Source organism: Hordeum vulgare, unplaced genomic scaffold, assembly GCF_904849725.1.
Source record: "Hordeum vulgare subsp. vulgare unplaced genomic scaffold, MorexV3_pseudomolecules_assembly, whole genome shotgun sequence".
NCBI classification, from domain to species: Eukaryota; Viridiplantae; Streptophyta; class Magnoliopsida; order Poales; family Poaceae; genus Hordeum; species Hordeum vulgare.
In genome coordinates, this window is record NW_025422502.1 from 49,935 (window position 1) to 70,000 (window position 20,066).

The following is a 20,066-nucleotide window of genomic DNA, read 5'->3' on the forward strand; positions in this document are numbered from 1 at the left end:
GATCTTCCTCTTCCTGCCCGACTCATTTTGAAAACACTGGAAGCTGCTGATCCCAGCGTAGCATTCAAGACAATTGTTCCTTCTTCGGTCTCCCTCCACCCCCTTCGTTTGTTGTGGGTCTCACCGCAGGCACTTAATGAATGAGTGAAGATCTTCCTTCCCCCCTTGTGTCTTACCAAGGACTGAGTTCCCACTTGTGGCGAAAAAAAAAGTATACCATCCCACCCGGCCTAACCCGGGGGGTTAAGGTTCCTCTCGGAGACTGCCAGTCTACAAGAAGCTGGCAGAGCTTTAGCCATTGGACCACATCCATCCATCCTCCTACCTAAAGACGCCTTTTCTTGTTCGTTCTTCGAATTACGCTAGTGGAGACTAATTCCTTCCGGCTAATGAAGATACTACCCCAGTCTTCCCATTCATTCCCAGTGGATCCTTCTTATCCCTTTTCATTGAACGAACCAAGTTCACCTATACGAGAGTGAGGAATAGAAATCCTACAATCAACTTCCCACTTTTGATGTCCCGTTTGACGATTCTGCTGCGTCTTTAGAAAAAAAAAAAAAGGAGAAGGACAGGGGTCGCTAGTCAGAAAAGCTATAACTATCAATTCGAATTCTGAATGAATAAAATCTCCCCAAGTAGGATTCGAACCTACGACCAGTCAGTTAACAGCCGACCGCTCTACCACTGAGCTACTGAGGAAGAACGGACTTAAGGAAGCTGACTCTCGTTCTTTGGCCCAACCAACCGCAGACCGAAAATCAAAAAAGTGCGTCACTTTTTCTCTTTCACATACACCGGGAGAAAGGGTGACGATAGCAATCCCCTTTGCCCCCCCGGCCGGGGAGCCTCCAGGACAGGACAAGGGGGGCGGCGGTCAACCATCAACTCTCGATATGCATATTGATCAATCGATCTCCGCGTCCTGCCAGTTCGCTAAGTAGACTCACTCTACCGAGGGGCAACTAAGGTTGGTTCCTGCCAATTCCCTTGCTGATCAGCCTTGGAATTGGCAAGTATGAGAGAGTCCTCTCTCTGTCTCTCCGAGTTTCAACTACTAAGTGAAGTTAAGTAGCACTTCAGCTATTCTAAATGTGAATAGATTCCGATCAAGCAAGCAGGAGAAGGTGGTCCTTTCATCTCTCTGTCTGCTCCATGCTCTATAGCCTAAGGATCATGAGCAGGTTTAATGCTAGAAAAAACGAGATCTGCCTAATCATTTCGGTAGATGAAGTAGTGGGAGGTCACGAAGGAAGTAAGGGGGCATGTTAAGTTGATAATTTCGAACATTGTAGCATCCTTTTGACGGTTGGGCTTTGAGTTGATAACTTTTAAGAACTCTTAATATGAAAATACACATTCTAAAATGACGCATCGAGCGAGACCATTCTGTTTCATTGTGAATGAAAGACGTTTTCGACCAACAACATCTACTCATATCCAGCTTCGTGTCATTTTTGAACACTGCGATCAGCAAGCAGCAAGCGGGGGAGAGTCAAGTCAAGTACAACACAGGACTGACGGGGTGGGGCGCGCCAAAGCAACCCGGGACCCCTCCGGGGTCACTACAAAAGCGCTGGCGCCTTCTTTTGAAGGTGAAAAACTACGCTAGCTAAGAAAAAGAAAAGGGCTGCGCTAATGGCAAGGAGCAAGAAAAGGGCAGCTAGCTCGAAATCCGATAAATCGAATACCTCCTGGCTTCAGTTATGAGAGAGAACTCCAAGGCAGGATAAAGACTGAGTTGGATTCAGCCGCGTGGGGAATGAAACAACATTCATGGAATGAGTTGAGGCAAAACCTCCAGCTCTTTTTGAGAGTCAGGGGCTTTAAAAGCGCTTTAAAAAGGGCTGTCTGCATTACTGGATTCACTATATCAAATTGTAGTAAAAACAAGGGGCCACGTAGACTATTCTGAGGTGGTATGCTAAATCCATGATCAACTGATGTAGCTAGTGTGACTAAAGCAGCAGCTATTGGCTTAACTGGTTCTAAACTCTCCCACCCGATAAAGGAATTGAAAGACTACCCCGGGCCACGTAGACTATTCCCTTCCGCGGACATTCTTTTCTAGAAGGAAAGTAGCAAAGCCGAACGCAAATACACATGCAAATTGCGTCGACTACCTCATCACTGTCCAAAATGGGGGATACCGCTATTCATACATGGATGGACGAGGGACTCCGCTGACAACATCAGTAGATGACTTTTCTCGCGGAATGCTATTAACGTTGGAAAAAAACACTGCTCTCAAACTCACCCTCCGGGTGATAGGTAGAAGCATTAGTACCTAACGGAGCGGTATCTAACCAAAAAGGGAGGTGATGTTCTTTTTATAAACAGGATGGAGCATGGCTTCCTTTCTTCTTAGATACATTTCATTCATTCCATTTCTCTATAGTTTACACCTGAACATCTTGCTAATCCTGACAGATCTCGAAAAGGGTGGGGGCACTAGAACCAAATCTACATACACATCGAAACTTCCTATCTCAGCCAAGCTAGCACCTTCATCCCACCAATGCATTGTACGACTCTCCACCCCCTTTTCCTCCCTCATGAAATCCTAATTTCCCGCAATGAAATTCGATTTCGTTCATGTCGGCGGTTGGCAAAACGGCCCTGAGATCCGGGACTGGTAAAACATGGGTGCCCAATTTGCTTTTCCGTGCTCCGCCTTAGTGCCCTTATGAAGGCGGCGGGGAGTCCTTAGCCTTTGAACCAAACTCTAGGGAACGCTCAATTGCCTGACGTCTCAACTGCAATGGTGAACTCAGTGACATACACTGAAATGGATTGCATCTATTGTTCCAAACAAGGCTGATATTAGCATAAAAGCCCTTCCATGCAATTTCTTGCTTCGCTCTACAGACGAAAGTGCCGGATAGTCAATGGTAACCAGAAGATCTATGGTTTTCGAGAGAAGGTAATTGGAAAAACGATTCATTCCTTTGCTTTCTTTCAGATATCTATTCAATAAGATGATCTGACCTTACCTGAAAACTAGATTCATGAAGAAGCCCAAAAAGTGCCGGGCTTAGTGCAGCCCAGTTCCTAGCCAGTGTGGGGTTCTGCCATGGATATTCGGTCCACTCCAGAATTCCATTCATTTTTCAAACGTAACTCGATTGACTCAATTCACAAACGGCAAGGAAGTCAAAAGTGACGCTTACAGGTCGTACGACAATTGCTTCTCTTCCGGGACTACATACATCTTTTCTTTAACAACTACCATACAAGCTATTCGCTTAATACATGCTAGTAGGTAGGCTGGTGGTGGAGTATTTATTTTCGTCTTTTTTTGGTCTGTCTGTATTTCGGTTTTGGGATGGTGCGAATCCATCTATCCACCATTCTTTTATCTTTCAGTAGTGTCAACCTCAGTTCTGGTTCTTTATCTTGGAATACTCTCCGTTGTCCTGGAAGCAATGCTTGAAAGAAAGCGTAAGGAAGCGTCAAATCAGTATGATGTATTGGCAAAGCCAGTAAGAAGGGAATCGAAAGTAGATAGGGACTCCCACTGTAGATGTGGTTTTATACCTTGATGAATTGGTACCTTATAGCATAGCGAATTGACTTTTCTTTCAAAAGGATATATCAACCTGTAGTGAAACCGGGCCACCGAGCTTGCTTTTACCGCTCTTACAGCTCTCTCTCTTCTTTTTTATGGGTAGTTTGGCCAGGAAAGAGAAAGAGGAATGTACCCATTTCTATTTATCCATTCTCATAGAAAGTACCAAAAATGTTTTTGAATGTATGGAGCAGGCGTATGAGTTGATATCTTCAAGAGTAAAATCCTTTTCTTGCCCACCCAGCCATAAAAGACAAAAATCGTTACGAGCGGTCTTAAACCCTCACCTCAATCTCAAAAATGGAATTGAAAAGCTCCAATTTAAATAATGGTACCGGGGAAATACCCAGGGAAGAATCATTCTTTGAATCATCCAGATCTATCAATTTGCGAATTCAATAAAAAACGGACTGATCCTCGGAATACACCATCATCTTTCGAAGTGCGCAGTCAATATTATGTTATATTCAAAGAAACAAGTCAAAGAGTAAAGGCTTCGCCCTTCAATACCACACTTCCAATCGAAATTCCTACGAGATTGACGTTCGAAGAAAAAGACATGGTTTGATAGAAACTTTAAGTGGGTATCAAATAAACTGGAATGAATGGTATCAATTTCTTCTTTTCTATACTGAATCTGCTTCGGTATCTCTTTCTTCCTTCCCTTCTGTAAACCAAGCAGTGACTAGCCTCTGGCACTCACTTTCCAAAGCACCAATTGACTTGCTTTCAGAACAACCCTGATCAGTTATACCTGAAATACCACCCGTACGTAGTACGCCATTCCCAACGCGGAGCGCCTTTATTTTCGTATTGAACTCCGCTAGGAAGAAAAAGTTAGACCGTAGCCTTGTCGAACAACCTCGTTTCTCGCTTTTGTCGATTGACTCGTGGGACTCTACTGAGTCCCAGCATGGGTGTGGTAGATTACTGACGTGAAGCCGGACCTCTATGAGTGCTCTACATGGCCGGATCAAAGCTATTCTAAAAACTAGATCCATTGGAGTGGGAAGTACTCAAGATGTAGAAGAGGACTCAAGCAGGTTTGGTCCTCTTTCTCTGATGTGTTCTTAGAACCCACTACCCTCCCTCCTAAAAGACCATGTGACCATCGGATTCACCTCACGATAGTCAACCAGTGAATCAAAGGCCTTATAGGTATTCACACCACCGGATGAAATTGAAGCCATAATCAAGGAGTTACTCTAGAATGGTACTCTACAACCTAGTTCATGCCTCACCGGCTCTTCTTTACAAGAAGAAAGAAGGTTCGTGGCGCCTATGGATTATAGGCAACTCAATGCGCAAACCGTAAAAAAGAAATACCCGATACCGGTCATTGATGATCTTCTGGATGAGCTACACGGTTATACTGTGTACTCAACAATCGTTTTATCTATTCCCACATCGATTCACCAATCCTGGAACTCGTTATGGATAGAAGGTCCGTAGAAGTGAAAGTAGGACGACGGGAGAAAAGAGTAAGGAGTACCGGAAAAAGAAGATTTTGGACTTTCTGCCCACGAAGAAATAGTAGCATTTGAAACTGGAAAGATTTACTTTGGATAGTAAATCCCCAAGGAAGGGCTATAATCCAAACAAAGGAGGAGCTAGCGGACAGTTCGAATTTCAACGATTAGGGAGGGGAATGAAACACTTGTCTTTCACAATCAATTCTTTCTTTTTTTTATGTTTAGGACACGCGAAGCGAGAGCGAAACTCGCTATGAGGAGAAGACTCGGCAAGAGAGGTTTGAACAAGAGGAACTGCCGTCTAGTTGAGTTTGATCATTCTCTCTTTCTTTCAAGAGCTGAATAAGGGCATATCCGCAAAGGAGAGAGAAATCGGACTTTCTTCTTTACCCCCCTCATTATTCAAGACGTGAATATAAAGTGTATTGTACTCCCTTGGATCTTTTCCGGGATCTTTACTCGTCGTTGATCAAGGAAGCTAGAAGGAAGATGGGTGGTAGGGTGAATGGACATTCGTATCCTCTCCGACTCGTCGGTTAGGAGAGTAGCGACCAAAAAGAAATCATTATACAGGATAACTGCTGTAGAGATAAAATGTAGGAAGGAGAAAGTTGGTTTCAATGAGTCATGTGAATTGTAGAAGAAATAGGTAAACAAGGCGGGTTAATATATATACGTTGAAAAGCAAGGGGATAAATTGAACGAAATGAAGAGCAATCCAGAATCCGATTTTGTATACTATAAGAAAAAGGCACTGAAAACTTGGAAACGGAAGATGTTGTAACTGATATGGGTAGTCACACATTAGGCAAAATGGTGTAGTGGTTGGGCCAGGTAGCTTCTTCTTTTGAACAGCATTTCATTCTGTTTTGGATGCTTTCTACTATGTTTCAAGTGATCAAAGAAGAGTTTATTTCCCACTACTCATATCACATCTTATGTGTTGATGCAAGCTGACTAAATCAATAAGATGGTATTCGTATTTGATTAGACAAGATGGTATTCTTCTTTATTCCGGAGCACAACAATCCGGATCTCTATCTTATAGCTTATCCTTCCTATTCTGTATGTATTACGGTCATGTCAAGTCAATGGTCTGTCTGCCCTGCAACCGGTCTTGAATGGCTTCAGTGAATTGTTTGCTGAGCCTACAGAGTGACCTCCTAGGAGGACAATAGACCACAAAATACCCTTACTACCAGGCACTAAACCTGTCAATCATTAGAGAAGGGACAGAGTTCAAGATAAGACTATCTTGCCTGTTTGGTAGAGAGAGTACCGGGTATTCCGATGGTTAAAGATTCAAGTCTTAGTGGCAAAGGGGGACAGCTTTGGCCTGCAACCGTTTCCACTTTACGGCCCACAGCTTGTGTTCTTCGGTATTAATTCGGTTTCTGTTTGTTTGGCTTGTCTCGTGCACCACCTGAATTGAATCATAGTAATGGGACTTTGGTAATCCAGTGATGAAGTCAATGCTGATAATGGACCATGCTTCATCAGGAATGGGTAGAGGATCGAAGAGGCCAGGGAGTTTTTAATGTTCTACCTTAGCTTGCTGACAGATTTTACACTTGTTGACAAAAGATTCCACTGATTGAAAGATTCCTGTCCAAGCAAATAGTGCCTTGATGCGGTGATAAGTAGCAGTAATGCCAGAGTGGGCACCAATACCACTGGCATGAAGTGCTTGCAAGATGTTTTTTTTCATTTAGAAGTTTGCACCAACCCATACTCTTCCTCTATATCGAATGACCCCATTATGCAATGAATATTTGCTATTCTTGTGAGTGCTCAGGACTGCCAATTCAGATAGTAAATTCTGGGTGAATGTGTCTTTGCTGTACCCTGCAACAATATCAGTGAGCCATTGTGGTTGACAGGAAGTAATGGCATTGAGTTCATCTGGCTCATGTAATCTAGATAGTGGTGCATCAGCTGCCCTATTCTCTGAGCCTTTTATTGGATGGTATATTGTAATCCCATGAGCTTGAGGAAAGGAAAGCTTTGTGCTGTGCTGCATTGGTGTTTTAAGTCTTTGAGCAGTCAAATGAGCTAAGCTCCTGTGAATGAAACGCCTGTCCTGCTAAGCCCAAACTCTAATGTGCTTTACTTGGAAGTAGGCCACTCTTTCACTGTGAGGATCTTCTTTTAGTCTGTAGCCACCCCTTGCCCACTAATGACATGACCCAGGTATTCTATCTGTGGTTGAGCAAATGAACATTTATTCAACTTCACATATAGTTGATTCTGCTTCAGAAGGTCAAATACTTGCTGCAAATGGGTGACATGATCTTGCAAGGATTTGCTGTAGATTAAGATGTCATCAACAAAAACAAGTACACAAACCCTAGTCAGCTCAGCCAGAATTGTGTTCATAGCACTCTGGAGGGTGGGTGGTGCATTTGTGAGCCCAAATAGCCTAAAATTCATAGTGACGTGGGTCTTGAATGCCGTTTTGTATTCGTCTGCTTCATGTAATCTTATCTGATGGTAACCAGCTCTCAGATCCAGCTTAGTAAACCAAACAGCACAAGATAACTCATCCAACAATTCTTCAACTACAGGCATTGGGTATTTTATTAGACGAATCCATCTTATTTCCTTATTTCTCTGTTTTGGTAGCAGGAGAAGTAGTTTGTTCAGCCCGGACTTCAAAGTAGTCTCCCCCGTTGACCTTCTTTTTTAGATAGAATCCTCAATGAGTGGAAAGGACTCCCAAACTTGCTCCACAGTACTATACCATACAGAGCCGCGCCCTTGTGATATGATAAGAAGAAAAGGGGCCAGGCCGCCCTCTTTTCTTTTCCGCACCAAGCCTTCTTGTAAAATCGGGTGTATAGCTCAGTTGGTAGAGCATTGGGCTTTTAACCTAATGGTCGCAGGTTCAAGTCCTGCTATACCCAAAACAAAAAAAACCACTCTTGTATTCGTAAGGATGCATAGTAGCCTTCAAAGAGCACTCTTTGGCCTTGAGAAAAGCCCCTTTCTCATCAACATCTCGACTTCGCTCGTTGTTTGAGGTAAGTATAAAGGAGATCAGACTGGCTCGGTCATTGATAGGCCGGCCTTCTCCTTATTCATTGGATAGGGCGCGGGGGAAAGTCAAGTCAAGCACTAGTTAGTTGGGGTGGGACGCACCAAAGCAGCGTTCGTTGCACTAGCGCCTTATCTTTTGAAGCTAAACAGAGGCTCGAAAGACGGAGTACGTCCGAAGTCGTTGGCTGCCTTTTTGTAGTGCGCAAGTCAGAGTGAACTTCTTCTTCTGTTCTGCGAATCTACTAACGAGAACTGCCGTACAGTCCTATCTTTTTTTAAGAAAGATCGTAGATGAACGTTTCGTTTCGTTACCTAAGTAGTTGAGCAATTCATTCCAAGGTAAACAAAGAGGTATTTCCTTTTCTCGTTCAGTCCTTCTCTCCTTCCATCCCAGTAGGCCTATTCATGCTTTTTTGCTATCCATCTTGATCAAATAGAAGAAGGGGAAATTCAGACTAGGCAAAACACCTCCAAAAGTGAAAAAAAGATAAAACAACTTTCTTATTGTCAAGTAGTAAACCAGAGTTCTCATCCTAGGAAACCATATCGATCATCGGTTCAGAGCTCCCAACTACGAAGCTCTTTTCTAGAGCGAGTCAACAATTCGTGGATCCATGGTTTGGATGAAGCTATGTACCCGGGTAGAGATGATTTGTCTCAAAGATGTTCCGCTCATCCAAGAATCTTAAACTTCATCTACATAAACTCATAAATAGCCCTTTCCTTTCTTTTCTTGACTTAAAAAGGTAATCAATCCTTTCTTTTCATCTTTTATCAAGTCTTCCTCTTCCTGATTGAGTCAATCAGGGATAGAAATTCGGATCAACTATGAGGAGTAGGGCTGCTGGGCAAGTGAATGAACTCTGTCCTAGGCATTTCCAATAAGTTCAGTGAAGTGAGGGCGAAGCCTTTTTTGAGAGGGAAAATACACTCCAAATGATATTCCATAATGGAAGGAATGAGTGGAAGATTTACTGGAAGAAAAAAATACGATACTTTTCTAGTCGTAGGTAGGGCTACCTATCTAGTTTCGTGCTTCGGGCGTACCAGATTCAATAGGCTAGGTTATAGCTGACAGATTTCTTTAAGAACTAGCCGCCTATAAGCCTCGCTAGTAGTATTCCTGCCCAGTGCCGGAGTAGTGACTCACAAGGTAAGTTCTCCTCGATGCATTTCCAACACTCTCTTTTTCTACGTACACTTTGGATTCCTCAGTAGGTAGGGACAACGTTCGAGATCTCATCCGACCGTCTATTTCTCACTGATTGGGAGATTGGATTGGAATCCGAGGAGAACTGATTGGATGTCATGGAACGAATGGGGCACTACGTTGGTTACCCACTGCTAGCCTAGCGGAGATTTCTCTATTTGTTGAAAGTGGAAAGGAGTCATATTTGAATCGGAAAGTTGGGCTCGTTCACTCACACCTTTCTTTGATTATCGATGACTTGGCTTCTTGCTCAAGTAAGCACCCGGCATACCAATTCATTATCCTTGGGGCTCGGCTCGCTCCTTCCTATCTACGTTATTCTTTCTTTGTTACTCTCGTAATGACGTTCCGAAAGAAATCAAGGTTACCAGGTCACAGCTCTGATTCTTCTTCCCTTATAGAACCTTCCCGCAAGAAATCAGTGGAAGTGGGTCCGCCCCTACAACTCATCAAATCTGCCTTCTTTTCTGTTCTGCGCTGTACATATTCTCAAGTTATGAGAAAGAATGGATTTGAATGCAATTTTGAATTAACAAAATAAACGAATGAAGAATATTTTTACCTCTTATCTGATAAGCAATCAAAGCATTTGAACTGCTCAATGAACAATAAAGAAAGAGCTAAGGTAAAAAAGTATATGTGTTACTAATAGTAAACCAATTTTATTTGGAGTTTGCTTTCAGCTGAACATGTTATAACTACAAATGAGGTGAGGCTTGATTAGGTGGCTTTGCAAGAACTAGGGAGGAACACAAGTTATGTACTTTAGGCTAAACATATGAATTTAGAAGATCAACTTTTCCAATTGGACATAAACAAAAGCAACCAATAATATATATATATAAACTTCCATAATATTTTCTCTATGGTGAAGTAATTTCATCGATAACCACTAAACGATTAAGTAGCGATGTATGCAAAGCTAGACAACGAACATTTCATAATACACTCGTTCTGCATATCTTTAGGATAAAAGAAAAAACTGCGAAAAAATAAGTTTTCCTAAATAAAAAGATCAAGAAATCTATTTTTTATGGTTCTTATTTCGTTGAAAACGTTTCCATGAGACTTTCTTTCATTGAAGAAGTCCATGACTTGTTCTAGGTGATATGAGGTTGAACAGGCTTTAGAAAAAATGCAAAGAAGGGTACATGAGGGTGGAATAAAAATCAAAAAGATGACCCCTTCTTTCTTCCTGAGCATTACCGATAAATATTCATTCTTTATACGTTAGGTTGGGTTTCAGATGTATATCATTTATTATATGAAACCAAAAAGAAGAAATGACAAGAAAGTTGTATATAGATGGAGGAATAAATTATGATGTGGAAAACAAGGCTGGGGTTCAAATCCTGTCATCCCTACCTATTACTTCTCCTATGGGCAGTAACGAGGGATCAATTGAGATCGATTCAAATTGGACAAAATTCAGAGTTTCATTTTTCTATATGCATGCGGTACAAAAATCATCCTTTTCTTTACTGCTTTATCTCCCGGAAAGCGCTCTTAGTTCAGTTCGGTAGAACGTGTGTCTCCAAAACCCAATGTCGTAGGTTCAAATCCTACAGAGCGTGATTCTGTTCTTGTTATGTCGAATCAAAAAAAAAGAACTTAACAAAGTGGAATGTACGACTACTGTTCTTAACCCAAATCAAAGAAAACAACAGAAATACTCGACCTGGAGAGGAGACCACTGACCAATCTCCGTCCATTTTCCCTTGCCTTTCCTTTACGGGTATGCCTGTTTTAGGGGACCTTATAGTAATAATAGTCTAATAGACCAACTAGAAGAGGAGAGGAATCCTTCATGAATCGCCTTGCCTTGCTTAAAGAGGTTTATTAAAAACCGCCCATGGAACTCTTGTTTTGAGGAAGCAATGAACATTGTCTTTTTCCATTCTCAATAAATGAGGAAGGAGGGGTGAGGTCCTCACTTGCGAGTGAGGCAAGGCTTTCTTTTATAATACATCCTACCCGATTTTGGTTGACGATTGCGTTCTATTCCAATTATTCACTTGTTTTTCTTGTCACTGTGGCGAGACCAGATGAGAGAGAGAACTATTTTCCATTTCCAGACAGACCCCGAGCCGAGGTTGGAACAATTCTTTATTTTCTTGTTGGTTCCTTCTTTATTATTTATTCCAAGTTTTTCTCTTCCATTCGGTTCATTAGCTTTAGGAAAAATAGAAGCTGCGGAAATGCTCGCTTCTAAAAGGCTTAAAGGCTCTGATCAAGGCAATGAACATTTTGCACTTGGAAACTAATAAGAAAGGAATTCAAATCATAGTTCAATACAGACTTTTTCTCTTTTAAGAAGGGTGAAACTTTCCTTCCAATACTTGTGCGCTCTACCCATCTCTACTGAACAAACCCACTACACATCGAGTGGCAGGGTATGTGTGTAGGCCTTTTCAAGGACATTCGAAACAACATGTCGATAAATTGCTATAGAAAGTGGGGCTAGATCGAGAGTTCTGACCTTTTCGTGGGTTGGGTGATCTTCAAACTCTTGTTTTTCTAGCGAAAGAACGCCCTTCTGAGCGATGATCTCCTACAAGCGAGTATAGTAAGGTTGACTTCAATTGAGACAGAAATGTCACTGGTCAGCTCCTTAGCGTGACAATTAACACCACTTTCTTATTACCTAATAGATTAGATAAGGGAAGAAGGCAGGCCAAAGCTTATAGATTCGGAGATCGTACTTCTAACGCTTTGTCTGAGTCAGTCCTACGACCCCTTCCGGCTGAGACACGAATCCTAGCCTATCTGAGTCGCAGAATGAAGGGCTCTTCAGAAGGCGCCACCCAAGTCTCCTTTGATACTTCGGAGTCAGGAATTTTTTTTCCAAGGAAGGCGGATTTTCTGCGTTCCGCAGCACGAACAGGGTGTACAGAAGATCGATGTGCCATCTTTCTAACCACCTTCATTTGTTGTATGATCAGTAGGGAAGGGAGCCTTTGATAAAGGGACCCCAAACCAAGAAATCTACTGTCTCAGAGCGACAGTCAAGCTCGTATCGCGGAACTAGAACATTTCTTTGATTGATAGGTCAGATAGGAAGCAGGCAAGCAAACCAAGTTATAGGTTTGGAAGTTAGAACTCGGAAAGGTTGTCCTGTGACTACCTTTGAAGTCTTTGGGTAGGACATCAGGCTAAGGTCTTATGATGAGCCACGCGCATATGAGGTTTACTGCAGCCCTAAAGCTCTGTCCCCTATCCTACCACTAGATCTCCTATGCCGGAACATGAACAGAGAAAGCTGTGAGTGTAGTCTTAGGAACGAACCCGGGGTTGCTCTCGCAAAAAGATTGTACTAAAGAAAGCTAGAAAGCTCAATTCCAAGCTTTAAACCTCTGGTCCACGGGTCGGTGAACGAATGGGTTTTGGGAAATAGAGAACATGGACTCGATTGAACAAAGGTGGCACCGGAATGAATAGCCCACTTGTTTCGGGCAAGAATGAATGGGACTGATCGACTCGAGTTACCGAGCGACCTCCACTCTTCGACTCGAGCTTTCGCTTCTGCTTTTCTCTTGTTTTGATTTATTAGCTTTTTAGGGAAAGAAGAGGGTCTGAAATACAACTATGTCTACGAGTGCCGCGAATGAACCTTCGGTTCTTCCCAAGAACAAGGAGACACGAACTAAATAACTCGTATCAGGCTACGGGAATAGTGAACGGGAAGAAGGAACTAGTGAGGCTTTCGTTGGTCAAACAATATGCCCTCCTCACTTGAGGAGAGTGAAGGTCATGACTTATTGAAGCAGAACGTCAATTGGCCAAGAGAAGGGGAACTCCTTTCGTCGGTAACTATTGAATTGCCTATCTAACAGTGGAGCGAAGCGGAACGTTGAACGGGAAACTCGTGTCGTCGGTTATCCAATTTCCCTCCTTTCTGTTTCGACAAAGAAAACGTTTAGGTATCGGTAATAGGATTCCCACTATGATTTGAAGAAAAAGATAGATTCTATAATAATCCATAAATAATATATAGAATCAGGCTCCGTAATCAAGTGCTCGCTGTGAGAAGAAGATCTACAGGCATGTACCCATTTCTCCCTGCAAAATAAGTTTGAACCCGAGTGAGTATGGACCATACGCTCATCTTTCTTCTCAATCTACACCTCGTTCCGCGAGAGACCTATCCTCGTTTCGAAATAAAGGACCGTAGTGAGGATCGATCCCGGATAAGCGAGTCAGTGTAGGGACAGAGGCTGATGATTCTAAAGGTGATTTCTAACTACAAGATGACTTTATTTGAAAACGGAATCCAAATATCAACAAAAAGATGAATGGAAAGTCTTGTCGATATGAATTGATCTTCAACCCAATGACAATGCTTCGATTTCGATCTTTACTTCTTTCTTGGATGCCTGAAGTTTGTGTTCGCATTTCATCAAAGGAAAAGTGGGCTGTACCCACATGAAGAAAAGAGTTGCTCGTGTAAAAGCAATATCTTCTATTTGACTTATCTAGCCGTGTCTTGTCTTGCACATACTCGGCTCGGTGAATGGTTCATCTTCGATTGGCATGGTCCTTTGGATGTAAGAGATCTCGTTTGCTGGCCGGGCCCTTCCATGAGTTTAGATCTCTATGTATGAATCTCTTATGAAATCCCATACTTTTTATCATTTCAGAACGATCAGCATACTGTGTGACTTCTGCGTGACAGTTCTTGCATTTCGTTTGTTGCTTTGCATGAACATTTAGATATTGGAAAGCGAACTCCCTGAATTAGGAATTTCATAGATAGAGAAGGACGGGCAAAAAGAGAGAGACTGACTAACTACCCGGATCAATGCTGATTGACGACTGAATAAATAGCCGGAAGCAACAACTGCACGAGAGAGAAAGAGCGGATCCAACTAAGGAAATGCAGTACCTGTTCTGTCGGAGCTAATCATGCAAAGCTAGCGTAGCGCCAGCCGTCGAAGTGAATGAATTCGAAAGAACGAAGAAGTAAGGAAATGAGACGACTCTTTCTTGAACAATTTCATAAGCAGATCTTCCCCTCCACACCAATCACGAGTTTTTTTTTATTCCTCTCGTATATCGTCGTCACGCCCTTAATGATAGGTTTTGAAAAAGATTTTTCATGTCATTCCCATTTAGGTTCGATTCGGATCCCTCTGTTGTTTCCCTTTCCTCCCGAACCTTTTCCTCGAAATGATAAAGAATCTGGTACACTCGAATTGTATTATTTAAGTGCTTATTGCTTGCCAAAAATCCTACTTCTACAATTGGTAGGTCACCGGGTTATTCAAATAAGTCGTGTTTTCTGTGCTTTTCCCATGTTACAACTTCCGTACCAATTCGATCGATCCGGAATGGATCGGTTAAACATTCTATTAGGGAGCCCGGTCTTGACTCTTCTGTGTGGTATTCATTCTCGTTCGGCTCTTGGAATCACATCCAGCAGTGGTTGGAACAGCTCGCAAAATCCAACCACTTCACCTACTTTATTGCCCCCAACCGTTTCCCGTACCTCTATAGAAACAGAAGGGTTTCATGTTCTTTCATCGATTGGGTATTCCTCTCCTTTTGTATCTCTTTATCCAATTTCGGTCTCGATTAGTTCACAAGATTGAATGGCCAAGTCATGGAAAAGCCGTTATTCGATTGTTTTAAAAGAATGTTGAGCCGGGCCCGGGTATGTAAGTTCAGCGATGTACAAACAAGGATTTATTTTACTTCCGCACCTAGGTTGGGGGGTTCTATTTAGGAAGAATAAGGAAGAGGAATAGAATCTCATTCATGTGTTCATGCTAACAGAAGAGCGGATCCAATACACATAAGGCATCGGTTGTTCTTAACAGCGATGGCTATTCATTTAAGTCTTCCGGAACTTCGTGCGAATCTACAGGTTTTGGATGGAGTGGGTTAACGAGAGATTTCCCCACAAGTCGGCCTATAACTCACTCCCCGACTGACCTTTTAGCCGAGCTTGGGCTTTGTACCTCTTTCTCCTCTTTTCCCCTCATTTCTCTTCTCGATCAAGAAAGAGCGATGGCTTTCGCTAGTCTACCGAGGTGGAAGCATCATATAAGCAATTCTGGAAAGTGCCAATTCAAATTTTAGGAGGATCCTGCCCGAAGGTATCATACTCATCCGGCGGGCAATCGGCGCTTACTGCTATCGGACAGAGAATAAGCTTCTTGGCATAGATCCACGGTTTTAGAGCTATTCGTCACAGGAAACCATATATGTTCCGTCATGTATCTGCCGGTAGCCGCTATTTTTGCTTTTCCTTTGCTGACGCCGAGCGATCCCCCGATTTCTACCTAGCGGATTTCGTCACACAGTTGGTCCAGATAGTTGAGTAGGGCAGCCCGTCGGACCCAATCCGCCTGTCAACGCCACTTTCGTTACAAATATGAAAAAAGGTAAGGATGCGCGACTGGGCCACCTTCGCGATGCGCTACTAAATGGTCTATGGCTTTGTCTGGGTTTATGGGCTAAGAGTAACCGCGGTGGTAAAAGGACAAGTGGAAGATGATCTCGAATTGTTCTCTTTTCTTAACCTGGCCAAGTCGGTGGAAACGTGTTCAAGGTTGGATCGAGAAGACTTTGTCGGTGGGGGGAAAGGAAGTGTATTGATAAAGTGTCTCTTGTCCAAGCCGTATCTACATATTCTATGTCATGCTTCAAATTACCGAGGGGCTTGTTTGTATCAGCACATAACGTCGCTGATTAGAGCGTTCTGGTTTAGCAGCAAGAATGGAGAAAGGAAGGAAGACGGCATGGGTCTCGTCGGACTTGATGACGATGCCGAAGTATATGGGAGGCTTGGGATTTAGAGACATTGAAATTGAGAATTGGCTAGGCAAGCCTGGCGGATTCTACAAGATCCTATGTCTCTTAGCGCCCGGGTGTTGAAAGTGGTTTATTTTCCAACTGCTCCTAAGTGCTGCTCTAGGAAACAAACCGTAACAGATATGGACGGGAATAAAAAATTGACGCTGAGGAAATCTGTAATATTCCTATTAGCCATGTCACTTAGGGAAACTTCTGGGCGTGGCCCGGCATTATAAGAAGACCGGTAACAAAGGAAGGAGACTATCTATTTGCTGAGACTATGGTTACTCTTAGCTTGACATACAGAGTTTAGGATGTGATCGACCGGTCGGGAGGACAATAATAACAATGTAGAGAATTGGTCTAGCTACAACCCTCCAGTGGAATTAAAGCGACTCGCCAAGGCCAGTTCGATAGAAAGGGAACCCTTGTGGAGAGACAGGATCCCCATCTTTCGGTGGAAGAACCGCTTGATCTTACGCCCTATATTCTTGGTAAAGTGAGCTATGTCATAGCCTATTGCTACCCGATCTACAAGTCGGTCTACTTCTGGCTCTTGCCTTGATTGGAACGGCTTTAGAGTAACAAAGCATTAGTACTTTCTCGTAACAAAGGCGATACGGAACTTTGGAGAAAATGGACGCAACTGGTCGGGAAAGCGCGGTAGAGGCTGCCATTCTCTGATTGTTCAGTCGGATTGTTTGAGCGTGTGGAGGCTATGAACAGCGACTTTGGTTCATCTACTTGGGGGGCTTATGATATGATATTGGGAGCGGGTTGGTTGGAACAACACAGCCCCATGTGGGTTCACTGGAAAAACAAAATCATGAAGTTTGAGCACAAAGGTGGGAACTGATTACTCTTCATGGCGTGTCTGACAATGTTTCTTAGTTTATGTTCTGATGGAAGTTTCTCAAACTACGAGTTTTGTGATCGATAAAGCGGCGGAGCCAATGCGATCCGATGACCAGCCAAATAGTTTTCATTAAAAATAAATGCGTATTTAAAGTAAAATAGTTGATACGATGTGATCAGACTTTCTCAATCCAGAAGATGGAAGGAGCCTGTGTGGTCCGCGAAGCGCCGGCCAATTGGGGAAGGCGGCGGATCCGGCCAACCAACCACTCAAAGAATGAGAATGGAATCATCATTGCTAGAAGAAAGACTTGAGTCATTTTTTTTAAGTGCCAAATAGCTCAGTTGGTAGAGCGGTGGATCAGTCTAGCTAATATCAAGGTGCGTTTCTTGCCATGCCAGCTGTGTCGGTCCGTCCTTCCTATACTTGTCAGTCTCGATATGGCAGTTAAGCATATTCCAGTAATTCTATTTTATCCTAAGTTTTTCTTGGTTGGACCAACCCAACCGGCGATTTCCGACAAGTCTTTCTGCTTAGAGCAAGAAAGCAGAGCTAAAATTTATTTATTTTCATTTATGGATAACCAATCCACCATTTTCGCCGGAATCATTATTTCTGTTGCTATCGCTGCCGCTTTTAAAGCGGGACAAGTTTGTGGACTCCATGCTATTTCACACCGAATCCTTCAATTAGATTTTGAGAAACTAAACCAAAAAACGGAATCTCTGCTGGGGAAGCTTTTAGAGGAAACTGTAGGTAATGTCCAATTACCGCAGGGGCTCACCCTCAGAGATATGGTGAATCAAACTATATTTAATGAGGGATCCATAGAAGATAGGATTCTCGCGCTAAACGAGAGCTATCTGGATCTGCTGAATTATGGCGCTACCAGTAAAACATTTTTATCCATAGTAACCGAGTATAGTTTACTTCCAGGTCCCAACTTCTTCAACTGACCTTAGTGTACTCTTACTTATTACTATATTTTTCTACGATTTTTTATGTTTTTGTGGGACATATCCGCACCACCAGATCTTCAACAAGGTGGAAATTCTCGTATTTCGTATGTACATGTTCCTGCGGCTCGGATGAGTATAGTTATTTATATCGCGACAGCTATAAACAGTTCCTTGTTCCCATTAACAAAACATCCCCTTTTTCTTCGCTCTTCCGGAACCGGTACAGAAATTGGTGCTTTTTCTACTTTGTTTACGTTAGTGACTGGGGGGTTTCGGGGAAGGCCTATGTGGGGTACCTTTCGGGTGTGGGATGCTCGTTTAACTTCTGTATTCATCTTGTTCCTTATTTACCTGGGTGCACTGCGTTTTCAAAAGCTTCCTGTCGAACCGGCTCCTATTTCAATCCGTGCTGGACCGATCGATATACCAATAATAAAGTCTCCAGTCAACTGGTGGAATACATCGCATCAACCTGGGAGCATTAGCCGATCTGGTACATCAATACATGTTCCTATGCCCATTCCAATCTTGTCTAACTTTGCTAACTTCCCCTTCTCTACCCGTATCTTGTTCGTTCTGGAAACACGTCTTCCTATTCCATCTTTTCCCGAATCTCCCTTAACGGAAGAAATAGAAGCTCGAGAAGGAATACCACTAAAAACCTAGTTCGCTCTCAAATAAAAACCTAGTTCACTCGCTAAAGCATCCATGGCTGAATGGTGAAAGCGCCCACCAACCTAGAAAGGCAAAATGGGTCAAAAAGTAGGTTCGATTCCTGCCGGATGCACTGCCTCTTAAAGACAGAAACAGAGGAGGGAAAGAAGGTAGTATAGGGAACTTGCTTTTGGATTCTTATCGAAAGTGAATCCCTCTAACACTTCTGTTAGTGTTTTATGAGAAAATCTTTTATAGACACAACAAGTGTGAAAATCCTTAGTCACTAGGCAAGAAAGCTCGATGGGAACAAAAAGGATACAATTAGTTCAGAATCAAAAAAATGTACAATTTCAAAGGAAAGAAGGAATGGCAAGTTTCCCTCCATTGAACATCAATCAATCTAGAAATAGGTAAAGGAAGGCGTATCACAGGGGTATTTTTCTTTTTTCTATTCACTTCCGTGGGGTTCTAAATTGAAAACATGAACACAAACGAAATCGTATTGAAATTACATAAAAAAAGAAAAGGGAGGAGTAGCTCTTGGTTTAAAGAAAAGGGAGGAGATGGATCGAATTCAGTCTTTTTCCTTTCTTTGATGATCTTCAACACATCTATTTGAATTCCCTGCGAGTGAAGGATTTCTCGTATGGAGAAAAACCTCTTGAGCGCTATCTGATCTTATTTTTGTATTTCAAATATGGGACCTGCCTTTTTAATGGGACATCCCGGCAACAGGCCTACTCATGCATGTGGCCAAGTACTCGACCAATCCTCGGAGCGAAGGGATGAACGAATTCTCGAGGTCTGGTTCATTGAGGTCAGCATCACATGAAACCTTTAGCACTTCCGTTCGATATTGGATGGAGTATGGCTGGAAGGTCAGCCTAGCTAGTCTTGTCAATCGGCCCTGACTCGTCTTCTCCTTGGTACCTACCGCTATTGAACTTCGGTACCTATATTCCTGAAACAAGACAGACCTTCATGAAGACCTTATATTTTGGAATAAGATCGGACATTTCCACATTGAGGTGAAATTACATATGAGGAAAATAATCCTGGACTACGAAAGCTGCCCTTGTGTGGTAGAACCAGGTCTTCCACCGGGCGGTCAGCCAAGTACTGAAGCCCCTATCTTGATATAGAATAGAAGTGAGTTCACACTAAAAATAGAAGAAGCCCTATGATTTTTTAGCCCTGCTATCAATCACTTCGGTAAAGGGATCGAAAGATTATGGTCTGAAATAGAGATTTGAGAGTCCCTCGTGTGAGTACGTGCTGAAGAGCAAGGAGTGAAAGTGCGTTCATCTTTCTTTCTGCTAGTTGTTTCCTGCTAATAGTGATTAGTGAGTGCCCCATACATAGCCAATGTCCGCCCGTGTTCACATCCAGTCTTCTCTGTACACTAGTGCAGCTTCCAGCTCTATGCTATGTATGGTAGTCGTTTGACTCGGGAATCCCTGATAAAAGCTTTTAGTCCGTGCCTGGCAGTTTCAGCCGTGGTCCAGTCCAGCAG

The 20,066-nt window shown here is 42.8% G+C and overlaps 1 protein-coding gene and 3 non-coding genes across 4 annotated transcripts in view; 3 read left to right on the forward strand and 1 right to left on the reverse strand.

Annotated features, from left to right (window-relative positions):
* Positions 1-25: 25 nt before the first annotated feature.
* LOC123418192 (putative cytochrome c biosynthesis ccmC-like mitochondrial protein) overlaps positions 26-20,066 on the forward strand; it is a 21,469-nt gene continuing 1,428 nt past the window's right edge. The window contains exon 1 of the mRNA XM_045106958.1: positions 26-20,066. This exon is cut by the window's right edge and continues 1,428 nt beyond it. Coding sequence (XP_044962893.1) covers positions 17,939-18,562 — 624 coding nt within the window. The 5' untranslated portion in view covers positions 26-17,938 and the 3' untranslated portion in view covers positions 18,563-20,066.
* Positions 631-702, reverse strand: TRNAN-GUU. Its single transcript has one exon. It is a non-coding gene; the product is annotated as a tRNA-Asn (tRNA).
* On the forward strand, positions 7,871-7,943 carry TRNAK-UUU. Its single transcript has one exon. It is a non-coding gene; the product is annotated as a tRNA-Lys (tRNA).
* Positions 10,787-10,860, forward strand: TRNAW-CCA. Its single transcript has one exon. It is a non-coding gene; the product is annotated as a tRNA-Trp (tRNA).